Genomic DNA, 13,750 nt, shown 5'->3' on the forward strand with positions numbered 1-13,750 from the left:
TTGAATACTGTTTGTTCTAGTTTTAATTTGCAAATCTGTCTTACTCAGTTTTGCTTTATCTAAGTTAGCCAATCCACTTTTAATGTAGAAATTCAAAGTCCATTATAATAATTTGGAGAAAGACAAAGGAATGAATTCTGGAAGTTGGAAGAAAAGCTAGCAGTGGTAAGAGGGGTCTGTTTGAAAGGCAGACTTACGTTCAAATTGTCTAACAATGATTTCAGAAATTAGGACGAGTGCAAAGTAATATTCCTAGTTAGGAGTAAGCAACCACAATTCAAGATATAGGCTGTTACTTCCAGGCAGTGGTTATGCAGGAGAAGTCTTAAGAGTTCATGTGGGTCACCCACATGAATCAACAATTTTATTTAGCTCAGCAGAACAAGATGGTGGAAAAGAAGTCGTAAACAGTGTGTGGTTAATCTGTCCATCTCACTTGATACTAGAATTCTGACACATAGGGATCTTAGGGCATCACACTTAAAAGATCATTTAAAGAAAGCTAGCAGGAATCATGAAGAGAGCAGAAAATAAGATTGACAGGGAAAGGCTGAAAGAACTGAGGTTATTTGGTTGAGAGAAGACAGAACTGAATGCTTATTCTCTTCCTCTTTAAAGAAAACCTTTATTTTTGACAACTATTTTCAGTAACCAGAACAAGATTACAGGTATAATGTGCAGCAAGAGAATAGTTAGGTAAGCATTAGGACTGATTTTCTTACTCTAAAGGAACTGGAGCCCTACAATATTTCATGGACATTGAGTTAGAAAAATTTCTGTTAGGAAGGACAAAAATAAAGTTATTCAAGTTATGGAGAGCTGTTTGACTGGTTAACCTCTATGTGGTTCCCTTTAGCCCAGTTTTTATTTAATTTGAAGAGTGAAGATGAGGTAGACTTCACCACTGGAGCTTGTTTCTATGAATAATATCTGTATAGAGATGGTGAAGAATAAATTGTATGGAAAACCACCACAAGGTTTTTCCCTGTTGATTTAAAGACATTCATATCAACAATAAAATAGATGAGTTTTTTCAAAATTATGGACAAGGGAAACTATGAAACTTCCTGCTTCTATGAAACTTTAAGAGATTAGTGAGGCAGATAGCTTAATGTAGTTTAAAAAACAGCAGCGATGACACTAGGCTCTGTAGGTTCATGTTTGGAAATCATGGATTTGATAGCATATGTCCCTAAGCTTGAAGCTTTGAACTTGGCCTAGAAAGAAGCTCTTTCTCCTTGTTTCATCATGTACTGATGTCCAACTTCATACATCATACTTTCTTACCACCTTAACGTGGTAATTTGAGTTAACTGGACTTCTTCTGTTACCGTATTCCCTTTGTTGAAAAGCAGATTGATATTCTTGTCTTTTGATAATCCAGGAAAAGCTTTTATCTATAAAAGACTAATGTTTAGGCAGGTGAGGATGTCTATTTTCTGAATAATGAATCAATGAGAAATTTATACCCATAGTTCGAAGTGAATAATGCTTAGTCTGGGTTTGTTTTACTTAGACTGGTAGTGTATACTATGCAAATTTACGCAGGGTGTTTATACAGTGGAACAGCCTTATTTTTGTTAAACTTTTGTAGAAGTTTCGCTAAGTTGGACAGCAGCTTTAAGGCAGAGGAAATTCTGAGGTTTGTCACATGGAGCTAAAATACAGATGGATTAATCAGCATAATGAACTTCCTTCACTGAAGGAAACTCCTTTTTTAGTGTTAATTGGTATTCCGTGCCAAATTCTACTTGTAAATTGAGACTTTGGCTAGCAATTTCTGTGCAAATTTTTCTTACAAAATATGTCACAGATAGTGTAGTGAATGTATTTGTGTTCATTAATGACTTCCCATATACTTTAAGTACAGGTCACAGATTTATTTGAAAAATTGCAAGTTTATATACATAGTTATAGAAGCAGAAAATAGTTTTAGGATGTATGTAGATAGAAGCACACTGAAACTAATAATTAGTGATACATGTATACTGAAATAAGACCTTCACCAGGAGAGTTGGCCTCAGGTGAAATAAATTATATAAATAATCTTCTAGGCTTGGAGTTTGAAGGTTGCCCAGTGTCTGTCTAACCTCAGGAGTAGGCACCTACGTTGTTTAGATCTTCAAATTTTTGGTGTTGTTTTCATAGTGGTTCAGTTAAAGGTGGACATAAACTGCATTTGTTAAATTGGTGCAGGCTTTCTTTGCTTTAACTTGAATCTTGTTTTTAGTCAACGTAAGAACAGCTTGCTTATACAAGGCTTGGATCTGTTTGTTTAAACTGGCATCTGCCTCTGAGTAACAAATATTGACCTGTTGTTTTGTGTTATGTTATAATAGCAAGGTGAATTCATACACAAAACAGTTTTTACAGTAAATTCTAAATAGCCAGGTTTAATCTTAAGCTTATTTAAACTACTGCACAGTGAAATAAAAAGTTTTTCAAAGAAAAAAGAAAAAAACCCACTATTAAATGAAATTAAGCCTGAAAGACTATGACAGTATGTTATTGAACAGTATTGTTTCTAGAGCTTAAGCATCTTTTAAGAAAAGAAGTTGTAAAAGTTATTTTACATTAATACAATTGCAAAAACCGTTAAAGATTCATCTAATGTACTTTGGCTTTAGTAACGAATGCAAAAAGTCACTCATCAAAATCTGAGCTTATACAAGGGAAAGTTCAGTTACTTAAAAATATTAATATAAAATTATGAACATTATTTACATGGGAGGAATTGAATATATCTTGTCAGGGACCAAACCCAATAAGAGGCGGTTTGTAGAAATTTTATGGTGTTGCTGGTAACTAGCTTCTATGACCAGACACTCATTGGAAAGTAAAGTATTAAGATATTCTTGTTCTCTTCCTTAAAGTGAAGACTCTGCTACAGTCATTTGGCCTTACTCTTTTAGTTCCTTGCTGTGATTTTGCTGATTCTTTCTGATTTGTCCTTTTTTGTCCTTTTACTTTTTGATTGCACTGAGTATCCTGAATATCAGAAGAATTAAGAGTAGGTTCTGTACACGAAGCATTATCGTCCTGAGGACTCTGCCCTTCGTTGTCCATTCTAGCTTTGCTTGGGCTGTACGCAGCTAGCTGACAGAGGGCTACAGCTGCTGTTTGTTTCTGTTCATCACAGCTGTCAATTATTCTTAAGTCTTGAGCTTCATTATGGTGAGCTGTGAAAGAAGATTTGTCACAGGCACCGTTAACAGGGTTCTTGGGGTTACATGCATCTGCTCCGGAGGTTTCGTTTTCGGTGTTTGGAGAAGTAGCAGCACCATTATCATGAGATGGACTGTGGAATGATGGTTTTAGGCTTACTGTGTTACAGGAATCTTTTACCGAGAGGTTCAGAGGCATGTCTTGCAATTCCAGGAAGTTCTGACTTTCTGTTTTGGGTGTCGTTTTGTATGCATGCTCATGTGTAGGTCCTGTGTTTGTATCAGCCTTTTTTGAAAGATTAAGGGGAACTATCCCTGTGTCGTCTTCTGTGTTGGACAGTGAACCTTCATTGTTATGGCTTTCGTTCTGTGTGTGTGAATCTTCATCAGTGACGTTAATGCTGAAATAAATGAGGAGAAAAAGAGAATTCACCATCAGTTGCTCTTTTACATTGGGGCTGAGGAAGTGAAGTGGGCAGGGAGGAAAAAGTCTGGCTAGAAGTCTGGTAATTCTGTTGTTTCTCCTTTAACCCTCCCAAGTCCCTTTTACCATACACATTGCTGTAACACAGGTATTTCCTGAAATACGCAGACACATGCATCGTAATGGTATTGGAAATACCTGATACACTTAAGGAAAACGACTGGTCTACTCACTGTAGCAACTGTGAGTTGTACTATGCTTTGCGCAGTTAATATAGAACAAATGATCTCGATGCTGTAAATGTAAATATATTTATGAGGCATCGCATGAAATGTGCCCATCTATCTTTGTGTGTCCCTAGTAAATCTGACAAGAATTTGCAAAGTGATTTTATTATTTTACCTGGTAGGTGAATCTCCTCTGTCTTGCTGTGTCTGCACACTTTGAAGCGGAGTTGGTTGATCAGTGCTTTTTCTCACAGGTTTAAAAGCTGTGAAGTTTTCTTCTGGTTGATCATACTTGCCAAGCGACGTGGAAGATGACTTGTTAGAGAGGTCAAATAAGCCTTCGCATGCATGGCTTGTCTGGGTGAAGTTGGTTGGGCTGGGTCTGCCAGGGGAGCCTGTTGCCGCGCTTCCTGCGAGAGGGCTCATTTTAGCATTCTCTCTTTCATTTTGGTCATCTTTGGAATGACTTTTGGCATGCAATAATGTCATTTCTTTTTCATAATCTGCTTGTTTTTTATGTGAACTTAGAGGGTATTGTTGGGATGGGCTTAAAGAAGCTGGATACAGCAAGGTAGTTTCTTCCATTAGATGAGAATTTTGATCTCTGTTAATACCAGCTACATGTGAAAATCTGTAAAAAGGATCTGTTGGCCTACAAAATCCATATGGTATCGGAGGAGTGGAATGATATTGTTGGAACAATCGATAGTGTTCATACGCTGATGGATTTATGGGTTTTGGAAGCGGGCCAGGGTGGGGAAGAAAGTGTCTTTGATCTTGTGTGCCATAGACAGACAGAGCAGAGCTTTCACACTCTGAATTACCTGGAAGCAAGTAAGGTGTGTAGATAGCCAGCCTATGCTCATAAAAATGGGGCGAGTACTCAGGAATCATTGGTTGCATGTAAGGTGAAATGGAACCAAAGCCTTTTGTAGGAGCAATTTTATGTGGAAACTCTGGGAGGAAAGGAGAACCTGCTTTCCATGGGTGACTTGGTGCATGGAACGCAGACTTGGTGTGAAAAGGTGAACTTTTGTTAGAGAGTGATACAATGTCAGATACTTCACTAGTTTCTGGGCCTTTACTATCTCTGTGTTCTCCTACAGGAACGAAAGCCGAGGGCCTCACGATGCTGTCCAAAAGAGGCTGCATGCTGATGGCGCTTTCTGCTGTAGTGCTGGCAGGGTTTAATTCCTTCTGCATCACAGGTTTTTGTCCTTGAATTGCTGTGCTTGTTGCCTGGTTTTGTAATTCAACATTTTCCTTGGCATCTTCTTTTGCAAAAGGATATTGAGGCTTTGAATCGAGATTTGACAGTCCGTTTGTGACAGATTTGGAAGAAGTTGGCTTGACTGTAGATTCAAGCTGATTGATCTGTTTGGGCTCCAAAGAACTGGTCTTTGGACACTTGATAACGCGATCCTGCTCCGATACTAAGGTAATTGAGTTCTTGCAGAGGCCATACTTCATGTGGTTGAAAAGATGGGATTTCTCATTGCAAGTGAAGGGGCACTGAAAGCACTTGTACTTAAATGGCTTTCCTGGTGGTCTTGGGATATAATGAGGCTTCTTTGGTTTACGTTCTTTGAGCAGACTCATTTTTTTTTCTGCTTTAAACAATTAAATGTAATGGTTCTTTATAAAAACTTTATTGTGGTTAGCTTTCCTCAGTTTTAGCCTCTTGATGTTTCCAGTTTTTCAGGTTTCTAGAATCCTTCTTCCCAGGTGAAGAGAGGAAGCCAACTCCGGCGGTGTCTCAGGGAAGAGGGGGTGCCGGAAAACAACACTTTTGCAACTGGCAGTGCAGGAACTGTAACACAAAGTTTAAAATTAGCTGTAGTGGAATATTGGAACTAAATACAAAGTATACACTCTTTTAACTGTATTCCCCCTCATATTACATATGGTGTGTTGTGCATATTTTATTTTTTTTAACAAACCAAAAATGCTGGGTGCCAGACTTGAGGTTGATGCACATTAAACTGTGACATCCCTCTGCACCTAAGCATGGTCACAGAAGTGGCCTAATTTTCAGCAGTGCTAGTCACCTGCCTCGCTACCAGCTTGAAAGAGTTTTCTTTGAGAACTTTTGGAATGTTCATTCAGAAGATGAAAGTAGAAATCTAGGTGGAGCTGTTGAGAGAGGAGTGGAGGTGGGTAGGATGAGAAGAGGCAGGTCCTGGCAGCAGCTGGATATGGGGCAAGCCTGTCGGGCCGGTTGGGGAGAGAGGAGGGAATTTCCTGCTTTGGTGAAACGAGGGTGGAGTGGACTGGGTGCACTTGGGTAGCTGACTTGGCTCTTTCAGGACTGACCAACCCCCTCTTTCAACTGGCATGGCATTTCCTAACAGCCTAATCTCAATGGGTACCTCAAAAGTGGCCAATCTCTCGAAGGATAAAACCACACCAATTTTCTTCCTCTTCCTAATTCAATTAAGAGAAATGAGTACTGCAATATCTGACTAATAGAATCTTCTGCTTGATAAGCACATTTCACATTCTTGGGCTGTGTAGCACCTTACATATGGCGTACAGTTAACGCAGACACACAAGTGTATTAATTCAGGTTAAAAAGTGTCTGGCAGTAATTGATTTATACGGGAATGATCCATCTGCCTTTCTTCAGAAAAACGAAGGTTGTGGATACTTTATACAGCCTAATGATTTGCTCAGTAGATAAGTCAGGAGGGCTTGTATCAGCTTGTTCCATTATGTTCACTGATTCTGAAGGCGTGAGAAACTCTCAGAGTCAAGTTCTCATGATTTTATAGGATGTGTTATGGCAGAGATCTAAAAACTGATGATTTCATCATGAACTATAAGCATCATTATCAAAATGATGACTGTTGCAAAACCACGTACTGTATCTATTGTGTTACCCGAAACTACAGGAATACTAATTGTAAGAGTGACTAGATAACTTGATGCTTGTTTTTTTTTTTTTTAAAAAAGCTTTTTACATAGACGTTTGAATTAGTAGTATTAAAATACCAACTTTATGAAAAGAATTGCTGGTAATTACATGCTGTGAGATTTCAGTTAAAGTAGGGATGTTTTGCATTTCTTAAATCGGAGATTATTTAATAGAAAATGACATGCAACACATTATGAAAACTGAAGGCAAGGCTACAGAACTGCTGCTTGTTTCATCAGGTATAGTAATTCTAGAAAATTGTATTAAATGTTGTTTCTGTTGTCATAGGAATATTAGTTTTGTTAAAATAGTAATTGTGAAGGCACTCTGAAAAATGCAAAATTGCTCTGTAAGTAAAAAAAAGCTTGATTGTTTTTTCTTAGTATTTACAAATGATTAAATGTTGCAATAGCCTAAAGAAAAAGGAATGTGTAGAGAAGTAGCTTTTTATTTTTCAGGTTTTAGCAAAGCTGTTTTGGTTGTTTGAGTTGGATACTGATACTGTAACAATGGAAAAAAAAAAAAAGAATTATATAGCAGCATGTTAAAGTCATGCCGTTGAAGCCTGGTTAAAATAGTAGTTAAATAATTGAAAAAAAAATCATATCATATTTTACAAAAATAAATAATAATAGCCAGAATTGCTTTGAAAGATTAAGAATAATGCTTTTACATTAAAAATAAAATAAATAAAAATTGAGGTGTAGGAGGGGAGGTCCAGAGAAGAAACCGGTCTTTCTTTTTTTTTTTTTTTCCTTAAGTGAGCTTGTTGCATTTATTTTTGACTAATGATGTATAACTAATGTGGACAGTCTGTAGGGGACTTGGTCCAGTCAGTTTGTACCTGTTGCTCTTTATATCTTCTTGGAAGCACTTGTACTAATTATTTTTGAAAAAAAAAAATATTGTTGTCAAAACTCCATTGCATTCTTAGTTAAACCATTTATGATAACAGTCTGAATTTGCATTCAGGTGCAGCTCTTATAATAAAGAGATGTTAATTAGATTTTCTTGTTCTGCTAGCTTTCCTTTGCTTAATAATGAAAATTCCTGTGTGTCCTGTTCCCCCCCACCCCGACTTTGTACTTGGTATTTAACTTTGAATCAAGTTATTCCTGTTCAACAGAGTATTAACTATCGTTTCTTAATAAGATAGAATGCATTGTTGCAGTTTTAATGTTAGAAATTTGGAGCATTGGAGCTTCTTTGCCATGTGCACAGCAGGAAAGGATTACAACAGCTTTTTTTTTTTTTTTTTTTTTTTTTTTCTTGATTTGTTTTGATGGCATGCTCAACCTGCAGACAGTAGTGCTCCCAGAACCTGGTGCTCTGACTTGGGAGGTGTAGAACAAGTAGCTTATTTTAAAGGTTGTTTACCCTTTTGTTAACATAGACTTGTGTCAGCCAGATTAATGCTCTGTTTCTCTCTTTTACTATTTAATCCCTTTTCTTCTCATGGTTTAAAAATGCCAGTAATAAAATATTTCTAAACGCAGACAAGAAGGATAATTTCTCCTCCAGTCTCTAAGTAAAACATAGGCGTATCTGGCAGAGGTACATATTTCATAATTAAAAAAATTTAAAAGTACTTGATCCCACAGATATAGCTGGAAAAGACATTAATAGTTTAAAATAGGTGCAAACAATTAAAACTGTCTCTATATAAATAATGTTACAGTTGTACAATATATGTTTTGTGCTACCAAAATTAAAATCTAGTATTAGAAAGAAAAATCAAAATAAATAGTTGCTTTTTCCTTAAACTTGAATGGCATAACTTATGGTATCTTTTTAAAATAGAAAATGTTCTTCAGTAGCAGGATGATAGTTTTCATGTAACTTTTTTTTTTTTTTTAGATTGAGAATTTATTTTCTGTATACCTGATTTTTACCAGTGCAGATAGTTAATATTATTAAAATTTTCTCTTTCTAGCTTTGAAATGTAGTGGTATTATTTATTTATATTTTTATTGGAAACAGATTATTCAGATAATATTGGTTAAGCTGGGGTTGTCTTATTTGTCTGTTTTTTGTCAATACTGTACCTCCTCACAGCTTTCTAACCTGTAGCCCTTTCCAGCCTGAGACTGATAGCTGCAGGTTTTCTGCCTTTTATTTTTGAAAGTTTCTTGTTGCTACCTCCTTGCCTTTAATATATTAGCAAGTTCAGAAAACAAGAATATTGTTTAACATTGTGTACGTGTGTGTATAAATATATAAACAAAAATGTACGTGGGTATAAGTGTATACACACATGCACATATGTATTCATACACATGCATACACACATACATATATATGTACATATATACATGTGCGTGTTGTTTTTTAGGTTTTTAAGTAGTCTAAATTGTTTAAGATGCCCAGTTGATCAAAGAGGAAATTTCAAAATGTCTTTTATTACAAGCAGGGATGGTAATTATATTTCTTTTTAGGACACTGCTTTAGCAAACTACGTAACAGTTTGTCATGCACACTCCATTATTATTGCAGTATCCTTTTGGTGATGTTGATCTCTCTGACCAGGAGTACTCACCGGGGTGGAACATTTTGAAGGACATGCTATAATTAAAATATTGTGATGTGGCATTATTGCATAACTCAAGGACATGCCATTGTCACCTACCTAGAGTGTTGCAAGAACAAGATTTGTGAGTTTTATTCTAGCTGAGATTTTCCAGTGATTAACCACCACTCCCTTCTAAACTTCCAGTTCCTTTAAACTGAAAGATAAATTTTAACGCAACTGTTTGTTAATGAGGAGGAAATATGGGTGAGAGGAGTGGGTTGGCAAGGATGGGAAGGGAAGTGTGTGTTGAAGGTATGGACCGAAGAGGAGCGCGTGCTTGTGTGTGAGTGCGCGTTTGAGAAGTAGTGCAGAAACAGAGATTAAATAATTGGTTAGGCAGCATGGATAAGAAAAAAAATAAATTTTGTAAATATGAAGTTAACAATTCGATGTCTTCATAACTTTAATTGACTAGAGAGAGGATAGCTCAAAACAATCCTATTTTCTGTGCTAAATTCCCAGAAGCTGGAAAAAATAATAAATCAAAACTGGAGTATCTTGTTTTCATACAAGCTTTTCAGATTAACCCGACACTATTGTATGAAGAATAGTTGGCAGACGAAACATAGCAATTTTAAGCAATACAGCTTTTTGTCATATTTCAATATAATACATTAACTTCCTGTGTGAAAAAAGGTGCTTAAAACACTTTTCACCAACAAGAGCTAGTTATTATAAAAACTTGCAAGAGTTAGTTTTTCTCTCTCAAACTAAAATATTTCCCTCTCCTGTTGAAACTTTGTGCTGAAAGCTGAAACTGGTGCAGTAAGCGCACCTGCTAGGAGTCACCTAGGCTTGGGAGACAGCTGAAAAGCGAACCCTTCTGATCTGCTTTTTAGTTAATACGAACTCACTTTATTTGGAAAAAAAATGCTTGAAAGAAATGTACTTACCGGATACATAGGTGTCTGAAACCTTCAAGGGGATCCCTGTTGGGAAGCTGTAGCTGTCACTGCTGAGAGAGAAGTACCTGTTCTCTGCTGGATCTCTAAGTGAAACTGCAGGAGGCTGTTTCAGGGGAGGGACTTAAGAAGTGTAGGAGTTGAGCCCTCGGGGTGTAGAGATGCACCTGATATTACTCCAGCCCGAAGCTACGATTCATTTGTTTGCGTCCACTGCTTTCATTCAGCATTACCTCAGCATCTAAGCTATCGAAGCGAGCTCTTGTCACTTTTGTGCCCTCCAACAACCAAGTTTTACTCTAAACTGTAGGTCTGTTCCTCTGAGTAGCAGGCTGCACTGTGGGGTCAGAGCTGGCTCAGGGAACACACCGAGCTTTCAATGGCTTTAACGGCTGTAGAAGTGACTCGTAAGCAGCAGAATTGACTGTACACAGGGGGTAGCTAAGCTTAAGCATAATAATTTTTACTCTTTTATTAGAGACTGACATTTTTTATTGAACACCTTTGTAGCTTTAATATTCCTGCTCTTGTTTTCCTCCCCTTCTCCATTTTTATTTAAATCTTTTTGTCCTTCATGAGTCTCCTTTCTGAAGGCGGGACTGAACTAACTGCAAGCTTGCTTGCCACAGGAACCTGCCAAAGCTTGCCTATAATCAGCAGTCAAATGTACAGATCCTGTAAGTGGAAGAGAGTCACCTCAGGAAGAAATTGATTAGCGCGTCTGTGTGTTTGTTCAGGAGCTGTGAAATTGAATGGCAAAAGGAGAAAGTCAACTGATCATCCACAGATTAGTACTAGTACTTGTTTTTAGTTAGGGTTTATAAACGACAGATTTATTAGTGTATTTGCCAGTCATCTAGTGACATTGCTGAGTTGTTTAGTGAAATAATTACTCTTGCATACTGGTTGTTGAAAGGAAAAGCTTTTGATAGTTCTAGCGCACTCTAAAAAACATTCCTGTTACTGAATGTTAAAATAAAGGGGGGGGGGGGTTGGCTGCTAATTCTAATGTTATTGAGACATTAAAATTTTTGTTCAAAACTGTTCAACTTGCCTGGGTGAACATGATAACCCTCTTGTTTCACCCACTGTTCTATAGATAAGGCAGTTGCAGTTTATTGAAACTTTTAAATACAGAAGTATGATGAATTTTATACTTGGCAAAAGTATGGTCTTTTGAATGAAAGTTGTTAAGGAAATTGTCACTACAAAACCTGTTCAGGCAGTGGGTAAAAGTGGTTTCAAAATCAGTCTCTAAAGCAATGTCTTAAAAATAATTCTAAAGGTGTGGCCTTTATCTTGATGGAATGACTTACGGACATCTGCTTTCCTATCTAGGTGCACAGATCACCATCCTTCCCCTTGCTATGCCAATGTAGTTTTCTGGAAATTGTTTTCCTGAATATAAGCAATCACTAAATTTAAGGTAGAAAGGTGGCTCTTGGGGTTTTTTTAATTATTTTTTTATTACTATGTTCCTACAATGCAGTTTAGCAGTGTAAAAAGATGTCATATTACTGTCCAGTTGTTTGTAAATCCTTTGGCTTTAGATGGAGTAACAAGAGTGTTTGTAGTTCATCATTCTTCCATTTAGTTGTTTTGAAGAAAAGTAGTATATCAGAAAATAATGCCTTCAGAAAAAGATCTTGTAATGTCTGCATTCAGAAGCATCTCTGAAAAGATCTAAGGAGTAAAGTCCTTTGCTTTTTCAACAGAAGATGTTTCTCAGCAGTTCTCACTCGGTAGCGAATAGCCTTTCTTTTAGGTCAGTAAGTTTGCGTGCCATATCAATCTACGTAACTGTCCTCATTTTTCTTCTGCAAATGTGGGTCATTTTATGTTGTCTGAAGGAAGGTACCATCAGGTTTCTTTTTTTGCATGTGGTGGTGTGAAGGTAAGTTTCCTTGAATAGTCAGATCAGTTTTTTTGTTTTGAAAGAAAATTCCAATTTCTATCATCTAGAGGAAGTTCCTTTAATATAGGTGACTGAGCTGGAGTAAGAGGCAGTCAATATTTGAACTTTAATTTTATTTCCTACCCCCTTCTCCCTGGTCTGGTATGTGGAAGGGGACACATGATGTCCAGTTGGTGCCTCGACCCGAGGGAAGTAATGTTTTAAATCTTACCTACTTCCTGGAATTTGCTAATACTAGTCAGGTCACCTGAAATCAGCTGTGAACAAAGTAGAACTGGAAAAAAAAGAACAGCTAATGTAAATGCTCCTTTCTTGGTGCTTGGATGGTATTAAAAATTCAAATCTGGGAGAGAAGATTGATTGGCGGACCCCAGAAAAGGAACATGAGAGCTTCTGTTTGTGTATACTTCTGGAAGTAATAAGTCTTTATTGCAGTGGTGTTTCATCACTCATTTTTGTTAACTCATGATACTTGCATTCTGAGTGTTAGATACACTGAACCCAGTCACCTGTTGGTAGCACCCTTTTCCGTTTACCTGAGCACAAGTCAGAATTAATTAAGAGCACCAGAACTGACGTAGTAAAATTTGGATTTATTGATACTTTTATCCCAGGTTGCTTTCTTTAAAACGGGATGGTTTTCGTATCTCTGGAGAGCTGAAGCATTAGTTTTATATCTTCTTTGGTGTAGAATATGCCGCTTTGTTCCAAGTTCTATTTAACATTCAGTATCAGATAAGTGTTGTTTAGCTGGAGTTGAATTTCATAGGTTTACTTACCATAGCATAAAACTGCTGTTCTATAAATGTTACAAACTTCCTTCTTTGTGTTTTTATATGAAGTTTTTGGCTCAGCTTTAGCACTGAACAGAAAACAAACTGTCACTAGCAGAAACCGTATATACAGATGGGATGAACATAACCTATTCTTGATACACTTCTTACCTAATTTTTATTTTCCTCTTGCAGTTCAAAATTCCATTCCCCAGGTGTATGAAAGGGTGCCAAGTGTTGCTCTGGTCAGTTACCAACACCTCCATTAATCAGACAGCTCCTAACTGTCTGCTCCAACACAAAGAATGGCCTTGGTGGCTGGGTAGTTCTGTTTTGACTTCACCTCCTATCAGTCAGGACTCTGATGCCAGCTTTTAGGGGGCGTCCACTGGTTGTCAGTCATCAGTAATGTTTCCGTATCTTTAGAGATGCCTTAATGTGTGAACTAGTTACTTATTCCAAGAAAAAGAATGGTTGTAGGTAAATGTGAATAATCTCATGTAGCTGATCACTGATAGACGTGGAGCTGGTGAAGCTTCGCTTGCCATAGAAAGGGAACATCTCAAGAGCTGCGTGACAGACAATAATCACTTTTATCTTTGCCATCTTAGTTATGTATCTAGATGTGTGGCTTTGAGCTAAATGTTCAAGCAAGTCCTTTTGTCTTTCTTTGATCATTTGAATTGAAGTTATTGACAGGTTTTGCTATCTGTATTAGCATGTTTGGACTAGGTTATTCTATACCATTCCCAGAAGGGGGCAAATGTATTTCAATATAATTGCTGTAACTCATGCTGTGCCCCAAAACCTTACATGATTCTTGTACAGTATTCTCATAATTATTTTCTTCTATCCCATATGA

General features: G+C 37.1%; 2 protein-coding genes across 2 annotated transcripts in view; one reads left to right on the forward strand and one right to left on the reverse strand.

The window, feature by feature from the left end:
- Window positions 1-13,750, forward strand: part of TBCD (tubulin folding cofactor D) — a 129,500-nt gene that overhangs the window by 30,414 nt on the left and 85,336 nt on the right. The gene's annotated exons all lie outside the window — the stretch shown is intronic.
- On the reverse strand, window positions 1,935-10,281 carry ZNF750 (zinc finger protein 750). Its single transcript, XM_005232002.4, has 3 exons — window positions 10,192-10,281; window positions 3,991-5,625; window positions 1,935-3,565 (listed from the first exon to the last, which is right to left on the reverse strand). The coding sequence occupies exons 2-3, from the start codon at window positions 5,412-5,414 to the stop codon at window positions 2,845-2,847; spliced, it is 2,145 nt and encodes a 714-aa protein (XP_005232059.1). The 5' UTR covers window positions 5,415-5,625; window positions 10,192-10,281; the 3' UTR covers window positions 1,935-2,844.

Source organism: Falco peregrinus, chromosome 2 (assembly GCF_023634155.1).
Source record: "Falco peregrinus isolate bFalPer1 chromosome 2, bFalPer1.pri, whole genome shotgun sequence".
NCBI lineage: Eukaryota > Metazoa > Chordata > Aves > Falconiformes > Falconidae > Falco > Falco peregrinus.